Source organism: Cryptotermes secundus, unplaced genomic scaffold, assembly GCF_002891405.2.
Source record: "Cryptotermes secundus unplaced genomic scaffold, Csec_1.0 scaffold610, whole genome shotgun sequence".
Taxonomy (NCBI): domain Eukaryota; kingdom Metazoa; phylum Arthropoda; class Insecta; order Blattodea; family Kalotermitidae; genus Cryptotermes; species Cryptotermes secundus.
This window is the reverse complement of record NW_019734319.1, coordinates 387,962-412,170: the sequence shown is the minus strand read 5'-3', so window position 1 is coordinate 412,170 and position 24,209 is coordinate 387,962. Positions and strand designations below refer to the sequence as shown.

General features: G+C 41.5%; 2 protein-coding genes across 7 annotated transcripts in view; both read right to left on the bottom strand.

Moving 5' to 3' along the window:
• Positions 1 to 378: 378 nt before the first annotated feature.
• LOC111868608 (zinc finger protein 467-like) lies at positions 379 to 14,216 on the bottom strand. Of its 3 annotated transcripts, XM_023859422.2 has the most exons (6): positions 13,997 to 14,185; positions 13,163 to 13,221; positions 12,352 to 12,516; positions 8,643 to 8,807; positions 6,453 to 6,620; positions 379 to 1,052 (listed from the first exon to the last, which is right to left on the bottom strand). In XM_023859422.2, the coding sequence occupies exons 2-6, from the start codon at positions 13,217 to 13,219 to the stop codon at positions 552 to 554; spliced, it is 1,056 nt and encodes a 351-aa protein (XP_023715190.1). In that variant the 5' UTR covers positions 13,220 to 13,221; positions 13,997 to 14,185; the 3' UTR covers positions 379 to 551. The 3 variants fall into 3 exon arrangements, with proteins under 3 accessions (XP_023715190.1, XP_033609007.1, XP_033609008.1); XM_033753116.1 differs by having other exon boundaries at positions 12,352 to 14,184; XM_033753117.1 differs by lacking the exon at positions 379 to 1,052 and adding an exon at positions 5,423 to 5,649 and having other exon boundaries at positions 12,352 to 14,216.
• Positions 14,217 to 18,260: 4,044 nt separating this feature from the next.
• LOC111868601 (DNA ligase 1) overlaps positions 18,261 to 24,209 on the bottom strand; it is a 30,233-nt gene continuing 24,284 nt past the window's right edge. For 3 of the 4 annotated variants that reach the window (XM_023859395.2, XM_023859394.1, XM_023859396.1), the window contains one exon: positions 22,409 to 22,623. In XM_023859395.2, coding sequence (XP_023715163.1) covers positions 22,543 to 22,623 — 81 coding nt within the window. In that variant the 3' untranslated portion in view covers positions 22,409 to 22,542. Of the gene's footprint in view, positions 19,297 to 22,408; positions 22,624 to 24,209 lie in introns of those variants that run through there. The other variant, XR_002843533.2, reaches the window with a different exon arrangement.

Sequence of the window (24,209 nt, the reverse complement as noted above, 5' to 3'; positions counted from 1 at the left end):
TGGAGACGAAAGTCTGAATCAGATACACAGTTTTGGTACAAATTTTGCGGACACTCTCCTCATGCCCAAATCCTCGGTCAAAATTGAATGTACCGATCCAATGCTTACCCCTATCTCGTTCGCAAGTTCTCGGACTGTGATACGACGGTCCTCCATGACCAAAGTCTGCACTTGCTCAATGACATTCTCATTTCGGCTTGTTGAGGGTCTCCCTGAACACGGTTCACTGTCCACTCATGTGCGGCCATCTTTGAAGCGGTTGTACCACTCCTTTATCCGTGAGTTGCTCATGGCATCATCCCCGAAAGCCTGTTGAATCTTGCGAATGGTTTCCACTTGGGTATCGCCAAGCTTTTGGCAAAATTTGATGCAATATCGCTGCTCATGTTGTTCCGTCATTTTACACCTTACTGGAATCCGACGAGCGCTCACTACACATCCACACTTATAGGCCAACTGCCAGCGACTGACGCTTTCTGCGGGCAGGAAAAAATTCACAACTGCGCATGAACGTACCCTCCACATCTCCACCGAAGGAAGCCTCCCACGCTTCATTGGTATACACCGGAAAAAAGAAGGCTCGTAAATGGCCGTTCCCCAGTATGTGCGCGATTATGCCTCCATAGATAACCCTGATGTTTAAATGATATATTACAAATATCACAGCTATATAGCCGGTCACAACTATGTAGGCTCTGATGGTTCATCAAGTATTGCTTAAGACTGAATGACTTATTACAAAAGTCACAGATAAATGGTCGTTCCCCACTATGTATGCGCTGATGTTTCTTCATATTACTCTGATCATGGAATGACTTATTACACACATTACAGATAAATGGCCGTTCCCCACTATGTATGCGCTGATGTCTATTCAGATAATCCCGACGACTAAACGATTTCTTACACACGCTGCAGCCAAATGTCTGCTCCCCACGGTGTATGTGCTGATGTATCCTCAGATTAAACTGTTGACTGAATGATTCACTATGCTCATCACAGGAATATGGCTGCTCCTCACCATGTACAGGTTGAAGTTCATTCAAAGTACTCTGAAAAATGAGAGAGTAACATGACAATTCCCAGCAGGAAAAGAAATGACTTTCACACCCCAGTGGAGTCAGATGTTAAAATGGGTTTGCATGAAAGTGGTGACAGAAAAACGTGGCAAGGCGAGGAGAGGGGAATACAGAGTACACAACCCCTTGTGTGGTGCGAGCCTGTGTGTCCTTTAGCATGCATGTCAGTTTGTGAGTGAATAAAAGTTAAAGATGTATAGGTGACAATCTTAGGGGACTCAGTTCACTAGACACAGCCACCCCGTTACCATGAACAAATGTGTGCGAGTCATTTCCATGGATGCCATGCAATATTCATTCAGAATGAAAATGTTTGGCTTTTGTCAGAACATGGGCACTCCTTCCAGATGTGTAAAATAGTAATGGGCACATCACACTGTGTAGAAGGTGTGAGTACACTTCACAACAAATGCATACGTGTCAGTCAACTGTGCCTCATTCAAAGGCATATATGCATGATTCCCTTCTTCCTGATGAAACTGAATGACTGCCACGATGGAATACATGGCTGCACCAACTGCATTTTGTTATCCTGTCTGTTGCTCCACACGTCTTGATATGACAAGACTGGACACCAAGAAAGTAAACCCGAAACATTACCATCAGACATTGTTCTGCTGACAAACTCCCAAAAAACGCTGCTTCACTGGTTGCTGCATTCAACGTTGGTACAGTGGGTCCTGGTTATCAGTGGTTAATTGTCACTGGAAAGGTGCCACTTGAAGCAAATCCCCTTAAAGAATGGATTTCCACCCACAACACATAATATAAACAAAAGAGTTCGAGTTTAACAGGTGTCTGTAAACTGAGAAGGTAGCATGCCTGCCATGAGATATTTTAAAAAAGGAACTGCAATTCAGCAAACCGAACACCAACTCCTGCACCCATTCCAAATTAATGGCTACACTGTACTGAAATAACAATATTTTACATATACAGTGCGTTCAGTTAAGGAAGAAACTTTCCAACACCGCTGACCCAACCCAACATTCCTCACAGATTGCTACTGTACCTGCTGACAGCAGAATGAGTCATTAGTATGGATAAATGCACACCGTTACAGTTACAGCAGCAATCTGTGAGAAATATTGGGGTCAGTCAAGTGTTGAGAAGATTCCTCCTTGACTGAACACCCTGTATAAATTTAACATATAAATATAACACTTCATACCTGTTATTACCTTCCAAAGTATACATAAGAATAACTTTACATTGTGTCTGTGTGCGTGTGAGAGTGCACACTGAAACCTGGAAGGACCTGCCCTTTGGTTCCAGCTCGCAGTTTTGCTTNCCACTTGAAGCAAATCCCCTTAAAGAATGGATTTCCACCCACAACACATAATATAAACAAAAGAGTTCGAGTTTAACAGGTGTCTGTAAACTGAGAAGGTAGCATGCCTGCCATGAGATATTTTAAAAAAGGAACTGCAATTCAGCAAACCGAACACCAACTCCTGCACCCATTCCAAATTAATGGCTACACTGTACTGAAATAACAATATTTTACATATACAGTGCGTTCAGTTAAGGAAGAAACTTTCCAACACCGCTGACCCAACCCAACATTCCTCACAGATTGCTACTGTACCTGCTGACAGCAGAATGAGTCATTAGTATGGATAAATGCACACCGTTACAGTTACAGCAGCAATCTGTGAGAAATATTGGGGTCAGTCAAGTGTTGAGAAGATTCCTCCTTGACTGAACACCCTGTATAAATTTAACATATAAATATAACACTTCATACCTGTTATTACCTTCCAAAGTATACATAAGAATAACTTTACATTGTGTCTGTGTGCGTGTGAGAGTGCACACTGAAACCTGGAAGGACCTGCCCTTTGGTTCCAGCTCGCAGTTTTGCTTGTAAAATTTCTTTATAGCCTGATAACACAGCATCCAATTCAATTCAACCTTGGCAGAATTTTCACAAAAAGGATCATGGCGCCAAAATAATCCACAGCCTTATTAATTTTGCTGAAGGTTTCTCTTAACCTTTAAGAGACAGCCCTTTAAATTCCAGTAATGGCTGCGGGACGGATTTAATGTAAATACCCACAATTATAAAGCAATAAAAACTGTAATCATTTACTAAAATTGCTGTGATTTCTACAATTTTTGTGATAAACGAACCAAATAAACACTGCTTTTTTCTAGAAAGAATATAGAATCAGATATTGTAATTTACAGACTTTATAAAATGTGTAAATATCTTTAGACTGATTTCAACAAAAATATTCCCCAATTTGTCATCTGTCTACAAGAATTCATACAGTTCTTGCAAGTATGAATGCTGCTGAAGTGGCAACACAGCAGATGCGCTAGCCGGGGTTAGGCCTGCATGTGTCAGTGTATATTCACGTACGTTCTTTCGGTATGCAGAGATATGGGCGAGTATCTATTCGTTCATAAGAACCCTGACTGTTTTTTATCGCTTATAGCTACACAACAAGTTCTCTGTTCTGACAGTGCTGAGTTAGTTTTTATAGGAACTTTCAAGGCTACCGTCCTTATGCCACAGCCAAACAGTATCATAACTTTCAAAGCTAGCATTCAGTGAAGTTGTCAGCCCACACCATGGCGACGTCTCGTTTGGAAGACGCTGACATATTTCAACTCATAAACGACTCCAAATCATATTGTTGTACCGACAATTCTGAGAGTGGCGTTGAGGAAAGTGAATCAGAAATTGATTTCGACNCCCATCATCTTCGTCGGCAATCTGGGGACCACCACACCAGCGTGGCAAGAGGAGTGTGAATAATTATTCAGGTGGAGCTGTGGGGTTAAATACCAATGAAGCTCCACACATGAATAATGATTCCACCCCTTTCTGCGTTTTAATGCTCTATTTCGTAGGGATTATCCGTCTGCTGGTGGAAGAGACGAATAGGTACTACCATCAGCACATAGACAGACGTCAAGACGGACCTTCTCCGCGGCCTGACGTGACCGAATCCGAGATGTTTCTGTTTCTAGAAATAATCATTCAAATGGGACATGACAATAGAGGCAGACTAAAGGACTACTGGTCGACTCTAGAACAATTTGCCACGCCTTTCTACTCTTAGACAATGAAACGCGACCGTTTTCTACACATTCTTCGTTTTCTTCATTTTGCAGACAACAGTACAGAAATTGACAGGAATGCCGACAGTTATGACCGACTATGGAAAATTCGGACCATCTTCGACACTCTCAATGACGCATTTGAAAAATATTATAACCCTTCCGAACATTTGGCCATTGACGAAATAACTGTAAAATACAAAGGGAGGGTGGTTTTTAGGCAGTACATTCCTAAGAAACACAAACGTTTCGGAATCAAAATCTTCAAAATTTGTGACGCCGCTGGGTATACTTATGACATGAAAGTTTACCTAGGAAAAGACAGGACACGTGACAGCGACACATGCTACAGTTAGGGACCTATGCAGACGTATTGAGGGCGTAGGTCACAAACTGTACATGGACAATTTCTTTTCTTCACCCGACTTGTTTGACGAACTGATGACAAAGAACATAACGTGCTGTGGGACAGTCAGACCTAATCGGAAGGGCTTGCCCGACGATTTTCGACGAAGACAATTTCGACTGAAGAAAGGGGACATTCGTGTTAGGGTGAGACACAACTTGACAGCACTAGTTTGGAAGGACAAACGTGACGTTTACATACTGACAAATATGCACTCTCCTCCAGCAGAAGGCAGTTTCTGTGATGAGCACGGAAATGCCATGAAGCCAGCAATTGTTGCTAACTACAACAAGCACATGGGTTATGTCAACAAAGCGGACAGAATAGCAAACAGTTATAGCATCTGTCGTCAAACCTGGAAATGGACAAATAAATTATTTATCCATCTCCTGGATCTGACGATTCTGAACAGTTATATCGTGTTGTCATCCTGTGGCGCAAAATTGTCACACAGAGAATTTCGTCTCGCCCTTGTGCGGAACATGCTGGAGCATGCGGGAAGGGGCCCCCCTCGCCCTCAATGGCCCAGGGGTCGACCCCCTGCTGTTTCATCGGAGTCATTTCGAATAGAGGAGGCCAAACAACAGCACCTGCCGACTTCCTCTACTTCGAAATTGAGGTGTCGAGTGTGCTCTTCGCGTGGGAAACGAAGAACCGTCCGGATAAAGTGCGTGAAGTATGACGTCGGACTCTGCATTTCCGGATGTTTCCAAGATTTCCACACGAAGCCAACATTCCGTTAGATGACGCAGGTGGGAAGAGGGACAACTTATAAAGCTGGTGTCCAAAAATCATGCAAGTAGAAAAAGAATTTATAACTTAAAATTAGATTTTAAAAAGCCGGCCGCACGCGTGGACTGTGCGATGACATATGGAGTCATTTGTCCCCTTGACTTTATTTTTGTGACTCCATATGTCACCTTTAGGCTTTAAAAGGTTAAACCTTTTAACTGTTCGGGTATTTATTCTGAAATCACACTCCCACCTTTATCATCCTATGCTTCTTTATGTCTGCCAGCTCAGTGATAAGCCATCATGGCATGTAGGGAGAAATACTGCACTGTAAGGATAGTCCTGCGTTGCAAACTTCACCATCTGAGTACAGAACAGGATATGCTTCTACAGGAAGAATGGATGTTCTCACGTTTCCTCACATGCAAAATTTCAACATACATGGTGCAGAAGGCACAAGTTTAATACAGACTGCAGTGTTTACACAAGATTTATGATAATCTGGACTTCACTGTTGAGCCATACACGAAACATAAATTGTCCATTTTAGAGTGGAACAGAAGCAGCAGAACCCGAAACACTGTCATCCAGTCTCCGTTTCATAACATATTCACGAGCAGAAAATAATCAAATAATTAAGTAACAGGAAAACACCAAGTATAACATGTAGTAGTTAAACTTCACTTACAATGTAAAAATGTGCCTGTCATGTTTTGGCTCTATAGGGCCATCATCAGAGGGTTACATGCTCAAGAGGAAACTGCTTTGTGTACACTATTTATAGCACTAACATTTAAATAATACCAGCAGACCCTGTGAATCCTGTAACGTAGTACAAAAGGACAGCTTACTGGATTCGATGGACAAGGGATATGTGGTAGATTTTTCACGCAATGGAATTTGTCTCAAACATTTTTCAGTTTACACAGTATTTAATTTAATCTATGCTAGATCTCACTGAAAGAAAACAGGAGTGGCAAATCAGAAGGAACATTCAACAAACTAAAGTTGTCTCAGACATTTCAGAAAATCCCTTCAAAATCCAGCGAACAGCATGATGAAGTTGTCATGTATGCAGACAGAGATGGGAGATCAGAAAGACAACTGGCATTTCTGCTTACTGTGATATCTGCCTAAAGATGGACGTATAGAAACATAGAGCTCACCTCTGGTTCAGCCTTCACTTCTGGAAATGTTATTGGGAGAGGATCTGCTTTCTTTTCTGCGTCTGAGTCTTCTTCAGTTTTAATATTCATGTCCTGACTTCCATTACAACATGCTGGGTATGTCTCACCATATGGACCCACTAAAACTTTATCTGTATTTGTGTAGCTCTGTAAAACAATCATATCTTTATCAATGATGACTGTACATCATACATGAAACGGTGTCTGGTTTCCATTACATCAAACCCATAACAGCTGCTTTGTACAGATATTTTCTCTACAGCTTTGAAAATCATTAGAAGGTAGTGAGTTCAAAGCACAGTAACCTTGTTGAGAAACTAATGATCACTGCAGTAGAGCAGAAAATATCTATGACTCCTAAAAATTGCACAATGAGGAGCCTCATAACATGATCCTTTGCAACCACAATTACAATGACCAAGTCAAAAGGGATGAAATGGAAAAGCATACAGCAGGAACGGGGGAAAAGAGGAATGCATGTAGGATCTTCGTGGGAAATCCAGGAAGAATCAGACCACTAACAACACCCAGACATAGGTCAAAGGATATTGAAATGGATCTTACAACACAGGATGGAGTGGGGTAGACTGGATTTATCTGGCTCAGCACAGGGACCTGTGGGGAGAGCTTTTGTCAACGTGGAAATGAACTTTCAAGTTTCTGAAGATGCTGCAAAATTTTTCAGTTGCAAAGCAACTGACAGCATATCAAGAAAGGTTCAGCTCCATGGAGTTCATTATGGCATCTAAGGGCTCCTTACTGTCTTCACACATGCCCCAACTTGGCTCTGTATCCTGAGGCAAACATACCCAGTCCAAACCCTCTGAAATTATTTCTTTAAAATCTGTCTTAATAGTGTGACGTGTTGCGCTATGGATGACACCCCTCCCTCCCCGCCAGTCGTGATGTGCCGAGAGGAGCCAAAGTGAGCCGAGTCCCAGCACACTGGTCACTATGCAACACGAGTAAACAGCGGTTGCTAGGCAAAGCGGGTAAACAGTGGTTGTGAGAGACGACGGTAATAACAGCGGTACACAGCGTTGCTAGCACCACGGCGGCAGACAACAGTGGTGCCTATGACGTGGCTGTTTCCTGTGTTGTCCGGAACAAGGCTAAATAAGGAGCAGCGAAGAGTTCACGAGTTACAGTTCTCAAGTTCTTGAGTTCTATAGTTACAAGTCAGTCACCAGTTAATTGCAGTACAGTATTTGAGATACTGTCAATAGCAGTAATGTTGAGCTTGTAAATTGTGTGATTGTAAGAGCAAATGTGAAATAAAATTTGCTATATCAAATACGGCGTGAAGTTATTTGTCGCGATATACACACAACACGTGACAACAGTATCCTTCTATCTACACACAGGTCTCCCAAGTAGTCTGCTTCCTTAGCATTGCTGTCAAAAACTTTGTATGCATTTCCCACTCTTGAATGTGTGCTACATGACCTACCCACAGCACTCTACCTGAGTTGATCACTCTCCTACATAATATGCCAAACGGTTATAATGTCTACATGTGTGTAAGAAACTCCTCACATGGATTATGAAAACAAACTCAAACTTGTCACAATATATTTACTTTCTTTGGCTAAGAGAACTGACATATGACAATAAAATTCTAGTCTATGCGTACAAGAATAAGGTACTCACCATGCTTTCTTTCACAGCAGGAAATGTTTCTTCAGCTCTCTGTAGCACAATTCTTGGCAGTCTTGTTGCAAGAGAATGCAGAAACTTTTGTAACCTTGGAACTTTTTTATCATGTATGATATTTTGTGGGGCTGACTGAAATTAACATGTGAGAACCCAAGTGACATATAATGTCTTGGTTCTAATAAGTGTACGAGCAACTAACTGTGAACAGTTCCCTAAATCTGTAAAGATTTTTCTTGCCACAGAATTTATCTCAAACATTCTGAATTTAAAAATTATTTAATCTCAATTATATTTGATCTATTTAAAAAGTAAATGGGTGCGGTATATCACAAGCAAGATTCAACAAACTTCCACTGTCACAAGCACTTAAGAAAAAGCTCCCAAAGTCCAGTTGGCAGCACAGTGAAATTGTTCCATGTGCGTAGACAGAGATGGAGATCAGAAAGACAACTGGAATTTATGAGTATCTGTGTTATCTTCTGAATAGTGGACAAACAAAAACATACAGCTCACCTCAGGTTCAGCCTTCATTTCCTGAACTGTTATTCGCAGAGGATCCTCTTCTGCTGCATCTGAGACTTCCTCAATTTTAACATTCATTGCCTCGTTTGCACGTTCGCAAGCTGCGTATATCTCACCATGTGGACCCACTAGTACGTTCTCTAAATTTGCGTAGTTCTGCAAAATCATATCATATCAATCATGGCTGTACAAGACCATACACAAAACAGCATATGCTCTTCTACCTACAGTGCTTCTCCAGGACTTCTAGCCCATAAGAGCTGTTCCATAGAGATTTCTTCTCTACAGCTTTCAAAAGTATTAGAATGCAGTAAGTTCATAGCACAGTGACCTTCCTGCCTAACTAGTGCCACTGCAGCAGCATGGAAAATATCTGTTTCTTATGGTACCTAAGAACTGTATAATTTCTGTTTAATTCGCTTAGTGGGAGGTGGAGTCCAACTGGGTGGCCACTGATTGGCCTACTGTAGCCTGCCCTGGGTGATTATGATGGTGAAATTGGTGGAAGGAAGATCTGCAGGGAAAACTGAAGTACTAGAAGAAAATCCGCCCCAGTGCCACTTTGTCCACCACAAATCCCACTTGACCAGACCTGGGATCGAACCCAGGCCACCCCGATGGGAAGCCAGCAACTAACCGCCTGAGCTATGGCGCAGCCTTAAGAACTGTATAATGAGGAGCTTCATAATTTGTACCCTTTACCAAGCATGACTAGAATGATCAACTCGATGATGATGAAATGGAAAGGCCACACAGCACACATGGGAAAGAATAATTCATTTAGGATTTTGCTGGGAAAGTCAGAAAGAAAGAGACCTCTAGAAAGACAAGGTGTAAAGGTAAAGCTATCCCTGCAACATGCCATGGAGGCCCATAGGGTTGTGAGGCATCAAGGATACCACATTTTTTTTAACAACTGACTCAATGATGGAAGTGAGACTGTCAGCCTTTACAGATTTCCTGGTACTTATTTCTGTTACAGGCTGAGTTGACCCCAGGGTCATGACGCAGCCACATTACATAAATTGAAAAATTCAATTACCTCCAATGGGAATCGAACCTGCATCCTTAGTGATTGTAACATAGTATCTCAACAAACTACGCTATCGTATGCCCAGGCCTAAGTGAAAGATAACATTAACGGGCAAATGTCACATATATATGGCGCAAGCAGCAACCTGAGTTGGCCGAATGACACATATATATGACGCAGGACACGTGCTCTCTTTGGGAGTGCTGACAGTTTGACCTTGGGTTTGAAACCAAAACAAACCTATGTGAGGTCATTGTTAGTGGTTCATTTCTTAGCTCTGAACAAAGAAATTGTTTATCACGTTACTGGTTTTGATTCTTGAGCCATGCAGTGGCTCCGGTATGACGTCATGGGCTTCCAGCCCCTTGATCGAGGTTCTTAAACTTATCGCCCACCCCCTCCCCATGCGGGACTGGGTCACGTGGTGTTGCCCTCTCCCCGCCTATCCACCCCTGGGAGCCTTGCTTGGAAGTTAATTCGAGTTCGGAGGACAGTTCTGGTTATGCATCCATAGGGCCTTGCTCGGGGCGCCGAGCCAGCCGAAGTGACTGTCAAATTCCTGTTCGGCTGGGAGTCCAAAATTGGTTTCGGCAAGTAGTGGGCTGGTTTGCGGCCGGCAAGATCGCCCGCAGTCGCCCGTCGTTGGGTTTGTAGTATGGCGGCAACTTGTACCAGTTTAGTTAAACCTGTGTTTATAATTTATATTGTGTATTTGGTTTAGACTCAGCCTGTGGCCCAGCTAGAAAGTAGTAATGTTTTCATGCAACCAAGGCAAATTGTTGCACCAGTAAATATGGGCCATTCTGCCCGAGTTAGATGCCGCTGTGTGCGAGCATGTAAATGCGCAATTAGTTGAGTTGTTCTGTTTAATTTCTTGGGCTCGTGCACTGTAACGATGATGAGTTCTTGTCTTTGGTTATGTGTTAGTTGTGTTTATTAAATTCTGTTATTTGTTATTATATTGACTGCCATCATTTGTAACTAGACTTACCTCGCTGCTAGCTTGGATCCCTTACTCTAACTTAGGGAATATGCGAGCATAGCACGGGAGCCGTATGACGAAGCACTTTTTTCCCCCTTCCGATTGAGGAAAGGTAGACGGAACCGGAAGGTACCGGAGATTGTGGGTGTTCAGGGAAGGTGTGGCCGAAGATGAGGAGCAGCACAAGCTGTCATCCCGGCAAATTCTTCAATCGCACAAGCCGAATATCATGGTCAGTGGCGTTTCTCGGGGGAAGGCCAAAGTTATTAGGGGGCCCAACTGAGTTGACTGAAGGTGAAACATTCACAACACTGGTAAACCAAAGGGAAACAAAGATGTCGTGTGTTTCGCTAAATAAGAAAAGCAGGAGGACACTCTTCTATTGTAAAAAGGGTGGTGTTCCTCTGTGAGAGGTGGACTGCTTCAAGAAGTGCCACGCATGTCAGAGTGTATCATAAACTGTGAAGTGACGCAGTTCAAACTTGTGTACAGTCTGAACAATATATTATTGTATACAGTGTGACTATATTTACAATATCACCATGATTCAAGGTTGAAGCAAAAACAATGGGTAAATCCTTTGGAATGTCATAACATATATATACAAAAGACTACATTTTGCATTTCATGACAAAATAATCACAGTTAATTTTCGTTTCTAAAAATTGATGCTTAACAGTTTGGGATGAGCTTTTATCCAGTGGCACAAATTCATACGCTGTGCATGGTCGCCTGGTTCCAGATGTTGTACCCTTTGATCATGGTAAGGATATAACACTTCATCATGTAAAGTTCGCCACACCTGCATACGTGATACGCCGATGCGAGAGGCCATTCTACGAGTGGACAGACACGGACTTCTCTGAACCATCTCAAGAATATTCTCTCGTGTGTTTATCATTCATACATCCTCCCTTTCAGACTGCACAGAAACACTTGGAAGAGAACCAGTATCACGCAATGTCTGGTGAATTTGCGTAAATACACTTCGAGATGGAATCCTTTGATTGGGAAAACGCCTTTGGTATTCAACAGCAGCACATGCATTGCCACCGCAAAATCCACACACAAAATGCATATCACAATATTCCACGTGTGAAAACACAAGAGGCATTTCAGCAACTCCGTACAACTAATTTACCAACCATTCACGACACGGCCGCAACGTACTCTGTACGTAGCACGTGAGCTTACGGCTTGTGTGAATCACCACACTCAAGGACAAACATAGATAAGACGTCTCAGCTGACAGGTACAGTGCGTGGACTCGAAGACCACACTTTTCTCGGGTCATTATCTCCATAACCGTTCACCTTTGGACATAGGTGTTTTGGGTTATATCGGCATACTTTAACATAAGGAACACCCTCCCGAAGTTTGGCACATTCCTCCTGGGACATCCTGTATGTATCAAAGCACTAAAACGCCAATGCCAGGGAACGGCTGGCATCGTCCGGGTGCAAAAATGCGCCCACACCAGTCAAAGAGTTAAATTGTGGAAGCGACACATCACAAGGAACATTCAAGTAACTACAACTATATACACACACTTCAGAAAAAGGTCTTCAAAATTCAGTCAGGTGCACAGACAAACAGAAAGACAGATGGAGATCAGAAAGCAAGTGGCATTTCCGCATATTTGTGATATCTGCCTAACAGTGGGCATACACAGATACACAACTCACCTCAGGTTCAGCCTTTATTTCCTCAACTGCTACTGGCACATGATCTGGTTTCTCTTCTGTGTCTGAAACTTCATCTCTTATGCTCATGGCCTGATTTCCATCATGGTATGCTGGGTATATCTCACTATGTTGACCCACTAAAACATTCTCTGAATTTGTATAGCTCTGTAAAACCATCATACCTTTATCAATTACAGCTGTAGAACACCATACAAGAAACAGCATATGCTGTCCTTGCTATGGCTGTCTTTCATTACATCTAATCCATAACAGCTGTTCTGTACAGATTTATTCACCACAGCATTTAAAATCATTAGTAAATATTAAGTAAACAGCACAAGGACCTTCATGAGAAACTAACGGTCATTGCAGCAGCACAGAAATTATCAGCTATTTATGGTATCTAAGGGTTCATTTCTGTGCCCTCGGGTACCCATAATGGTTCTGTATCCTGGACGGAACGAAATGAATCCGAACTCTCCCAAATTATTTCTTTAAAATCCGTCTACATAAATGTCTCCCAAGTGGTCTCTTCTTTTCAAGTCATCTGTCCAAATCACTCTACACATTTCTCATTCTCACATGTGTGCTACATGACCTACCCATTACACTCTCCCTGAATTGATCATTCTCCTCATAAAATACCAAACTGCTGTAATATGAACAACCTTGTGTTAAAAGAAACTCGCCAGGGAGATTATGAAAAACTAACTCAAGCTTGCCATAAAATGTTCAGTTTCTTAGGCCACAAGAACTGAGAGATGATGACAATAAAAACTCTTTTCAGTGCACATAAGCACAAAACACTCACCATGCTTTCTCTCACAGCGGGAAATATTTCTTCAGCTCTCTGTAAAATTCTTGGCATTCCTGTTGCAAAAGAATGCAGAATCTTTCATAATTTTGAATATATTTTTAATCACGCATGATGTTTTGTGGGTTGCAAATTAATTCACTTACAAGAATCCTTGCGATACAGTATCTTATTTCTAACAAGTGTACCATTACCTAACTTGAAAAAGATGCCAAAGCCTGTTAGAAAGATACTACTGATTGTGTACAAAGACAATATTAATGTGGATTTTTTGGTTCTCTCAGAAGAACTACGAAGCTTAATGTCTTATGAGGCGTTGCAGAGTGTTACAGTTTGTTATGTAAGTTTCAAAGGCAGCTGATTCACCAGTTTTGAAGTAACCCCCCTGCCCCAAAAACGTCGGTAACGCGTTACCAGACTGCACGGCAATACATCCTAGAAACAGTAAACATAATTTACATAGTTATTTTTCGGAGCCGTAAAATAGTATTCACTAAGCATTTGTACATTCTCCTGCAACTTCAACCAGTTCAACATTGATCACCTGCTCTCATGACTTCCTTTATAAGTCGGATTGGTATATGTAACAGGGGAGAAAGGTTATTAACTGTAAAAACTTGGAATCTAAAGGAAACATGACGTTCAGAAAAGGTGTTGAAAAGTTTACAAGAATGCAAAGCAGAACTTGCAACAGAACATCACGGTCACAAAACGTAACGTCGTTTACTTCTAACAATTTTTAAAAATCTGAAGAATCGAGTGAAATTTTTCTAGTGCTCGTAATCATTCCCTGAAGAATACACACATTAATTACACAAACACAATGCTTACCTACACTCGACTCAGCAACATGCGCAACACTAAAACCATTAATATCGATTAATGTGATTAATATGTCCTTTGCTCTCCGTTGCAGTCGTTGGTCGTGATCCTTTGTCCGCTGATTAGTACAGTCTGCGTCCACTGGGAAGCAGCACTAGCATGATCACTACGATCACTACGTGCGATTTAAAAAATGAAAACCAGTGAATTTTTGGCTACGCACGGCTGAGAAATAGAGCACAAACCATTTGTAGGATTCGCATCCATAGATATAAGTGATGGTAAAAAGGTAAAGTTTTCCCTGTGCTTAACTATTTTTATTATTGCTAGTGGGGTGCGACTAAGTCCCTTGTACTGCGGCCACTTCTGGCCAATTGTACCAGCCCTAGATAGGTGAGGGTGATTGGCAGGGGAAACCGGAGTACTCGGAGAAAACCTGCCCCAGCGCCACTTTTTCCACCACAAATCCCACTTGAACAGACCCCGGGCCGCCGCGGTGGGAAGCCAGCGAATAACCGCTTCAGCTATGGCGCGGCCACTGTGCTTAACTAATTAAGCACTACGCCATGAAGGCGTATGGGGGAGTGTCTGTATAGGAGTAGATCAATATTTTCTTGACCTCGGCACTAGCTGGAGGTGAGTGGTCAGTCGCGGCCGCTCTAACCCATGGGGAAAGAGCCCCCGGTACCCACTGGATAGGAGGTTGGGTGGACCCCCTAGCCGGTCTGGATTACATGGAAAAAATTCATCCTACCGGGACTCGAACCCCGACTCCTCGGTCGTCCAGCCCGTAGCCAGTCGCTATGCCGACCGATGGCGACTACGCTTATAAGTGATGGTATTAGCTGGAAATTCTGGTTAGCCAAGATGGCGCCCACTTTCACAACGGAAGCACTAGCAATTGGTGAAACATTAGAAATCAACGAAAAAATAAACTCGGAACAAAATTTCGTGATTTTGTCGGACTGGGAAAGCGTGCCAAACGGAATCTGTAACACATCTACAATGAACAACATATTGCACATCACTCAAATGCTTAAAGACAAAATAAAACGACTGGAATCGCGGGGGAAAAATCCAATTTTACTGGATCCCTGTGGAGTTGAAGTTAACGAGAGAGTTGACTTGAAGGCAAAACATTCAATCAAAGTAACCAGAGATAGTCAACTACTACTACCAGTGGTAGATCTTAAAGCCAAATGGTACATAATAGTACATGCGTCCTTACAGTATACACTGACCTCCAAATAAGAATTACCGTATTTACGCATGTATAGGCCGCACATTTTTTGCCAAAAATTCAAGAGGAAAACTGGGGTGCAGCTTATATGCGAAATCACACTTCATTTAAAAAAAATATATATTCATAATTAGTAATACAGGGTGTTCTACTCCTGAAATAATATTCCAAGAAAATTATTTTTTCTATAATTTCTGTCTGAAAATTGTGCTGCGGCCTACACATGCGTAAATACGGTACATATATCTCACTTACCTTTCATGTCAGTGTCATTACAACTTGGGCACCAAGATATGCATAGGCATATCAAGACAGAAACATTTTAACAGAGAGCACCATACATCCATGAGACACTAGTCTGAATTGCTGTTAGCACATTTCATTAAACGCATAAAAACAAATAATTCAATGTCTTGCCACACTGGTTCAGAAAGACTGCATGGAGCAGAAGACAACAAAACCACTGATTCATGTGTTCAACTTCAAACCCACCTGCAACCAATCTCAAATCCTACAAATAAAACATCCTTGGACAAACCTCCATGTAAGTGTGTAATCAATTTCCAGTGCTTCACAGAAATGTCTGCTTCCATTCTGATGAACCTGGAGAACATCAGGTGATCAGGTGTTCTCATCATGTATTTGGTCATGATCAGCTTCATTTAACATGGATAATGTGGAATGAAGGAAGCAGTCCCAGCACTTGTGTCAATGGTTATGCTTTGCTGATGTACACTGGTAGCTAGGTTCTCAGACAGACTTACATTAAATCCCATTTCTCTGATGATATCAGGATGTAACCTGGTCTCAAGGGCCAGTACCATTTTCAAACATAATGCAGTACTGCATACAATTAACTACAGTATACCACAGCAATAACTACAACTACTGAACTACAGTACTCATTGCAACTACAGTATACCCCAGTACTGGCAAGAACTACACATGCCACACTAGCTACAACTACATGCCCACCAGTCCAGCCCTGTTACATCCCAGCAACTTAAACAGGAATACAGGATTTAGTCTAGGCTAATCATGGACCCTGGCTACCAGCATACATCAATGAAGAAGCACCTCAAACACGCAGCCACTAGTAACGTTTGCTAACATCTGAGTCTTCCCACGTTAGAAAATAACAACTGTTGCCCTGGATATAAGTCAATGCCTGACTCCAGCCACTGGTCTCTCCACTAGACCCTTTGCAAGAAGGACACAGATTCCAAGGGCAACTGCATGTATACACTGGCTACATTGCTGCATCACTCACACAATTAATCCCTGATGGTGGATGATGAGACTGCCATTAAAATGGAAATTCATTCATTATTCATACAGCTAATCATCCAATCAAAACAGTTTCACACCCTGTCTACAAAATATTTAAAAAATGATATGGGTACAGTAGGCCGCCTCTGTGGTCTAGCGGTCAGAGTTCCTGGCTACAGATTCCCGACACTACCAGATTTTCTGAGAAGTAGTGGGTCTAGAACGGGGGTCCACTCAGCCTTGTGAGGATACCTGAGGAGCTGTTTCAAGGAAATAGTGGCTCTGGTCTAGAAAACCGAGATTAACAGACGTGGGGAGCATNGGATTTAGTCTAGGCTAATCATGGACCCTGGCTACCAGCATACATCAATGAAGAAGCACCTCAAACACGCAGCCACTAGTAACGTTTGCTAACATCTGAGTCTTCCCACGTTAGAAAATAACAACTGTTGCCCTGGATATAAGTCAATGCCTGACTCCAGCCACTGGTCTCTCCACTAGACCCTTTGCAAGAAGGACACAGATTCCAAGGGCAACTGCATGTATACACTGGCTACATTGCTGCATCACTCACACAATTAATCCCTGATGGTGGATGATGAGACTGCCATTAAAATGGAAATTCATTCATTATTCATACAGCTAATCATCCAATCAAAACAGTTTCACACCCTGTCTACAAAATATTTAAAAAATGATATGGGTACAGTAGGCCGCCTCTGTGGTCTAGCGGTCAGAGTTCCTGGCTACAGATTCCCGACACTACCAGATTTTCTGAGAAGTAGTGGGTCTAGAACGGGGGTCCACTCAGCCTTGTGAGGATACCTGAGGAGCTGTTTCAAGGAAATAGTGGCTCTGGTCTAGAAAACCGAGATTAACAGACGTGGGGAGCATTTACGCTGACCACGTGACACCCTCTATCCACAAAAGTTGGCACTAACTTTGCCAACAAGCAGCGGTGCCTCGGTCAGTATAGTTTGCTTGTGGACTGCAGGCCATGGAGTTTATGGGTACAGTAACTGCTGCTAGCAGGTAAAAGCACTCTGTTCTTTAAGAGGGATGTATGTTGCTGCATATAATTTCAATAATCTCTAACTATTCAATGCAGGTTTCTCATTTATGGTGTAGGCTGACAAATACTTAGGCACATAATGTTTCTTTGTCATCTTCAATGTGTGAGCATCAGACTGGACACTGCGTCCATACTGCATACTGTGGCAGGCAAACCCTCAGGTACTAAATTCTTCCATTTTTATTACAATGGGCATAACATCACATGAACAATTACTGCCTTTTTCCACATCCTTCTATTTTTCTCATAATGTGTGTTGGTCGATATCTCCACCACTGCAACGGAACACAGATGAGTTAACACGATGTCTGACAAACTTGAGATACAGTATATGCTACTCACAGGAAGACTGAGAAACTGAACTTCCAGGCAATGGAGCATACCAGTCTTCTCACATTTCCATTGCCGCGTGGGTTCGTAGTGTCAGCTGGTCCATAATGTGCATCAGTGATTCCTCAATTTGCACTGCTCCATTTTGTTATGCGTGTTCAACTCAAGGTGATAAAAATTCTCAGAAATTGTGGTTGCCAGCTTCGACAGTGTGCTCTCGCCTTTAATCATCTCTGGATATCTCCAAATACCATGGATATTGAAACGTTGATAAGTGCGGTACAGTATCATCTGCTGTTATGGGACACTGCAGGCGCTGATTACAAAGATAAAAAAAAAAAAAAAAAAAAAAAACACCAGGCTTGGGTTGAAGCATTGAAGATTTTATTTGAAGACTATGACAACCAGTCTCAAGACCAACAAAAATTAATTGGTGAGTACAATACCATGCTACAACGGGTACTTTGTATTGTTCTAATGTTATTGTTTACATGCTTTTACATGGGAATATGAAGTTAGGCTCTTTCTTAATCCTCTCAAGCTGCCATGGCAATTTACCACTATCACTAACAAAATATTTAGTCAACATATCTCGAAAACGTGTGGTGTTTTATTTACAACAAAACTACTAACGGTAGGCCTCTCTTCTAAACCACAAAGTCAAGGAATCATCCAAATTGAACCCATCTTGATCACGTACAAAGTTATGTAAAATATAACAGCATTTGACAATGTCAACTGCAAAATCAACGTTTACATCCAGTGGCCTGTGAAATATTCTCCATTTATTTGACGGAATGCCAAAGGAACACATAGTGTCTAGCTCGCGATAATCTGTAGCTGAAGACACGTTTCTGTACTGGCAAATGTGTACCAGAATATGGTCGTAACAGATGCATAGACAATGCAAATGCTTCATCCCCCACAAAAGCAAATGGTACTGCGTCATTACTTCCAGGCAGCTGTTTAGGTGGAGAAATTCTTAGAAGGCCGAGCTCCATTTGTTTCCAATGCGAAGAATTCTTGAATATAGTGGAGTCTGAGCCTTTGCCGAAAGAACCCATGTCAACATAAGTGAACCTGTAACTTGCATCGGCTATTGCCATTAACCCAATGGAAAAATGTTTGTAATTCATGTACAACGACCCACTTCGTTCAGGTTTAACTATACGGATATGCTTGCCGTCAGCTGCCCCAAGACAGTTGGGGAAAGATGCTGTATTTTGAAAATCTTGCGCAATTCTAGCCCATGTGGCCTCATTTGGAGTATGAAAGCATTCTTCTTTCAGTACGTGCCAGATAATTTGACAAACTATTCGTACGACTTGACTGGCTGTTGATCTACCTACTCGATAGCTGTAATGTAGGTATTTGAAACTGCATCCACTTGCAAGGTACCTGGAAAGGGAAAAAACTACTACAGAAAGAAAGAAGTTAGTGCATATCAAAAACCAGACTGTCTAATTTAAAAATAAACATATGATAGAAGCAATTTAAATTGTATTTTCTTTTATTTTTCTGCTGTTTTAGTGCAAGATGTGGCATAAAAACTACGTTACAAACCTAAAAAAAAATCCATAAAATCAGGTTCCAAAGCCAAGAAAGTGAAAACATACACCTACGGTGAGCAATTATCCTTTCTAAAGAAATCTTTGGAACCAAGACCTACATGTAGTACCATGGACACTCAACCGGACTCACCCGAAAACGAATGTGGAGATAGTAGCGAAACTGAAGAAGACTGCCATACTCCTACTACCAATGAAACAATGGTTCCTCCTCAACAGCTCCCATCTTCACGTAAAAGAAAGTTAACAGATGTTGAACGTTGTTTCATTACGGTTATGGAAAGTCACAGCACGAAAAAGGCAACACCACAAGAAGATGAAGATTTAGCTTTTTTCTACTCTATTTTGCCCACTGTTAAAACACTGATGCCAAATGAGAAATTCACATTCAGGATGGAAAGTATGAAACTTCTACAAAACCTAAAACAAGCCAGATCATTTCCTCTGACCCTTACTCCCTACCAAGGTACAACTCTTTTATAGACCGTCAAAACACAACAAATAGATAAAATCAGGGCTTCGCTACATGTTTCAGCCACTAACGGCCATCATCAGGCAAACACATATCAACAAACATACACCATTGAACTGCTGTACAATAGATTGGATACAATGTTAAAATACTTTGTGTAAAAATATACACATATATACATCGCTACACATCGCGACCACCATCGAATACATCGGCTGCTTCATTATTTTCAAACTTATCACCGAACACGGAGGCTTCAAGTGATTATAGTTGAACCATAAGAGTTGGCTACTGCTATGCAATGATTCACTAATTACATTCCCATGGTGACGAATATGCACACAATAGAAGAACTGGTGGAAGTCATGTTTTACATGCAGTCCCCACTGAAGTCATATGAGGACCAAAAGGACCAGGACAGTCAGAGCAGAGTCTTGGTGCACAAAGTAAGACCATGCTGGTGAGGGCCAGCAGAAATTTACCAGAACAGACCAGGACTGTAATCCGTATTGTGGCATATAGACCTGTTGCTGGGCAGAGACCTTGAAACGGACGAGTACAGTCGTTGCTATGCAAGAGGCAGATAAACACTCATTCTTAGGAAATGACTCGATAAACGGGTTCCAGCAACAATAGATGAAGTGACGTGAACTACCTGGTTAGTGAGTGACAGAGTTCAGATGCAGTTCAGTTCAGTTGAGAGTCAGCTTGTAAGAAGACTAGGTAGTTGGTGTGAAATGGCTGCCAGCCTGGGACTCAATTAGCTGTCAGATGACAAGAATCCTGCATGGACAGCTGTGGCAAGAGGACCTGAGTGCAGGAAGCTGTAGAATTACCACTGGTAGAAGCTGTTGCCAGGGAACGGCTAGTGGAGACTGTAATACACTGAGGACACTAGTCTGTGAGTGTCAGTCATCTGTAAAGTGTAGTTCCGAGTGGGGTATACAAGTGGTCAATAAATCCAATGACCGATGTATACCCTGTCTATAGTCACTACAATGTGACAATATGTAAGTGCAAATGGACATGCATGGGAAGCATAAGACACTTAAACTTGGTGGCAGTCAGGCCTACAACAATTCAAGTCACTAACTGCTGTTTTAGAGTGGATAAATAAGTTAAGGCATAGCCTGCTGCATTGACAGAAGTCATCTGTATATGTTGCACAGATATTACTCATTGTATAATGCGACAAAGTGTGTATGGTGTCCATAAAGTACTGATGCCCTTCCCTGGATGCTGTGCGAGTACAGGTACACTTGTGCTGAATTATGGTGCAACAAATGTGGTGCCTATTCAGAAAGACCAACTATTCCTCCATTGAAGAGGATCACCCATTTCAGAACATATACGATGGGGTACGCAAAAGAAACCGAACTAATTTTTTTGTGGGCAGAGCTTTTGTAGTACCGCGTTTTGCAGCTATGAGCGCATAGAGCTAACATTCCTGAGTCAATAAGCCGACTACCGTTGTTTCAGAAGGTAAGGACTAGTTTCGGCAGAGTTTATAGTGACAACTGTTTTGTGTCATCGTCGTTTTTGCAATGGCTGATTTTTGTGAACAGCGTGCAGCAGTGAAATTCTGCTTTTTGCTCGGGAAAAGTGGAACAGAAATTCCTGAAATGTTAAAAACGATGCTATGGGGAAAACTCAAGTGTTTGAGTGGTTTTCCTGTTTCAAAAATGGTGAAATGTCAATTGATGACAAACCTCATTCTGGTCATCATTCCACGGCCCGAACACATGAAAATGTTGAAAAATTTCGTGAAATCATCAAGGAAGATCGACGACGGACCATTGAAGAAATTGTGGAGCTGTCGGGAGTGACTTGGAGCTCAGTTCAGCGAATTTTGACAGAAGATTTGGGAATGAAAAGGGTGGCTGCGAAATTCGTGCCACGACTGCTGACTGCTGAACAAAAACAAGGTCGCGTGGAAGCATGCTGTGCTTTGAAAGAAGAGTCCCGAAATGATCAAAACTTTTTTTCAGCGTTTTGCTGATGTTGCTGAGGTGAAGGAAAAAAACGACGGAGGCGCTGTCAAGCATCTCAAAAGATGAATTTAGACAATGTTTTGAAAAATGGAATAAAAGACTAGACAAGTGTATTAGTGTAAGTGGAGAGTACTTTGAAGGGGATTGGAGGTTTGTGCTTAAAATTTGAATAAATAAGTTTAAAAAAAATAAGTTCGGTTTCTTTTGGGTACCCCCTCGTAAGTGGTCTTGGAATGAAAAAAGGTACGGTCATGATCATGGCTCTGCTCAGGGCAGTCTGTCATGAGTCACTAGTCAGCACTCACAGTTGGTGGTTAGCTATGAGCTTGGAAGCAAAGGAATCTCTACTGTTAGAAGCCACTACCAAGTAACAGATAGTGAAGACACAGCAGACTAAAACTTAGATGTGCTGTAGTTACTCGTACAGTATGTAAATTAGTGAGAGTACTATGATTATTTGTAGTTATAAGCAATAAGCATTCAATAAATTCAATATATTATCCCACAAAACAAAATTTATGCAACATCATAATTTGTAGCTGATGACTGACATGATTACTGATACAGAAACTTGTGAAAACTGAATGGCAAAATCAGACGATATGTAGCCCTCCTAATAGAAGTCCTCTTCAGCAAATTTACTGGAGCCCTGCTGATTCTTGATCTGCTCCTGGCTTCCATAGAGTTCAGCCACCTGACAACACAACATAACCAAAATTACTGATACATGAATTTGATAAATTCTCATACCAAGTCACACAGTGTATTTATAAATTCCATATGCTTAGTTCATTATCTTATAATAATAAACACACATAAACAAAGACAAAATTGTAATCAAAACTTGCAACAAGATATATGATTACAGCTACTGCACATTTCTTAGTCATATAAATTCATTAATAAGAGGACAAGGTGTGAGTCAAAAGGAATTCCTTCTACATCATTTTGAATTAAAGAGTACTGTTGATGAGATGCCTTGTGGTGTGGTAGAAATGTACCAACACTTCAAGCAATGAACTGTTACCATCTTCAGGGCGGAAGAAATGGTAGCATTGTTTTCCTCCAAAACGTTGGTACCTCTATATGAAACTAGTGTCACATTTCAGAAGACTGCAATTTCAGTACTATCATCAGAAGTGCAAATCTCACACAGTGACCTTACTTTAAAATGAAAGGAGAGGCACTTAATTTTGAGGACAAGCTTTTATATAGTTCCAGACTTGTTTCTGATAAGACTGTAAGGTTGGCAGCTTGTGTGAAGATCAAGATTTTGTCTCATGTTGACTGCGTAACATCTCAGTTTGTCTGAAACACTTCTAAATTGTCAATTATAAAAGTCATCTGAGATAAATACTCACTGACTAGGGGTACTACAGGGAACTACATGACTCTTCTGTGGGCACTTCCTATGATTCTAGTAGCTTTCTTTTGTACAGGGACATTTTACTGCTGTCAGAAGTTTGTGTCTGAAGTACTTTACAAGAAAGTCGTGTCATTTCATGTCAGGCATAAGGAGAGGAATGCAAAACCCCAACTTACCATACCATTCTGAATGTGTTTCAAATGCATATGAAATGATATTAATTGACATCAAAATTTCAAACATGTTTTCCTGCAGCTCTCGAAAACTTGAACAATAATACAGACAAGAAAAGGGGCTTGGGAAAGTATTACATAGAACAGCAAAACTTGCAGATAAGAGTCTACGTAATTACGAACCAAGGCAACATAAACTGTGGTTTGATGATGAATGCTCAATATTATTATTAGATAAAATGATGGAGGTTAAATTGCAATAGCTGCAAAATACAAGTCAAATTAATTAATGGAGATAATCCTAAAAGTAACAGACACTTCAAGACAGCTGGACAGTGTGCTTTGTTTCCATTTACAGATTCTTGCCATTTGGCTTACACTTGGTCCAGTCCCACACTTCACTACCCTCATGTTTGCACTCACTTATCAGTTAAGAGGCCAGCTACATTGTGTAAAGAAGCTGCAACAGAAGCATTACTTGCTGATTGTGAAGTATGGTACAATCACCTTGAAATTAACTGCAAACCTTTGGGGCCAATCAGGCGGAAGTGTCAGATGCTCCTCTAATCTAGCTAGGCTATGGAGATTCAGACTGCCAGTGTAATCAACGTACTGCCTAATGACCCACAAGTAAATGTTGTCCAGTTCACACCAGATGCCAAAGATACCCCCTGTATTTGTCACTGTCAGTATAGTCTTCAAGCCAGAAACTGTTTCATTGTTACTGGACAATAAAAGAAA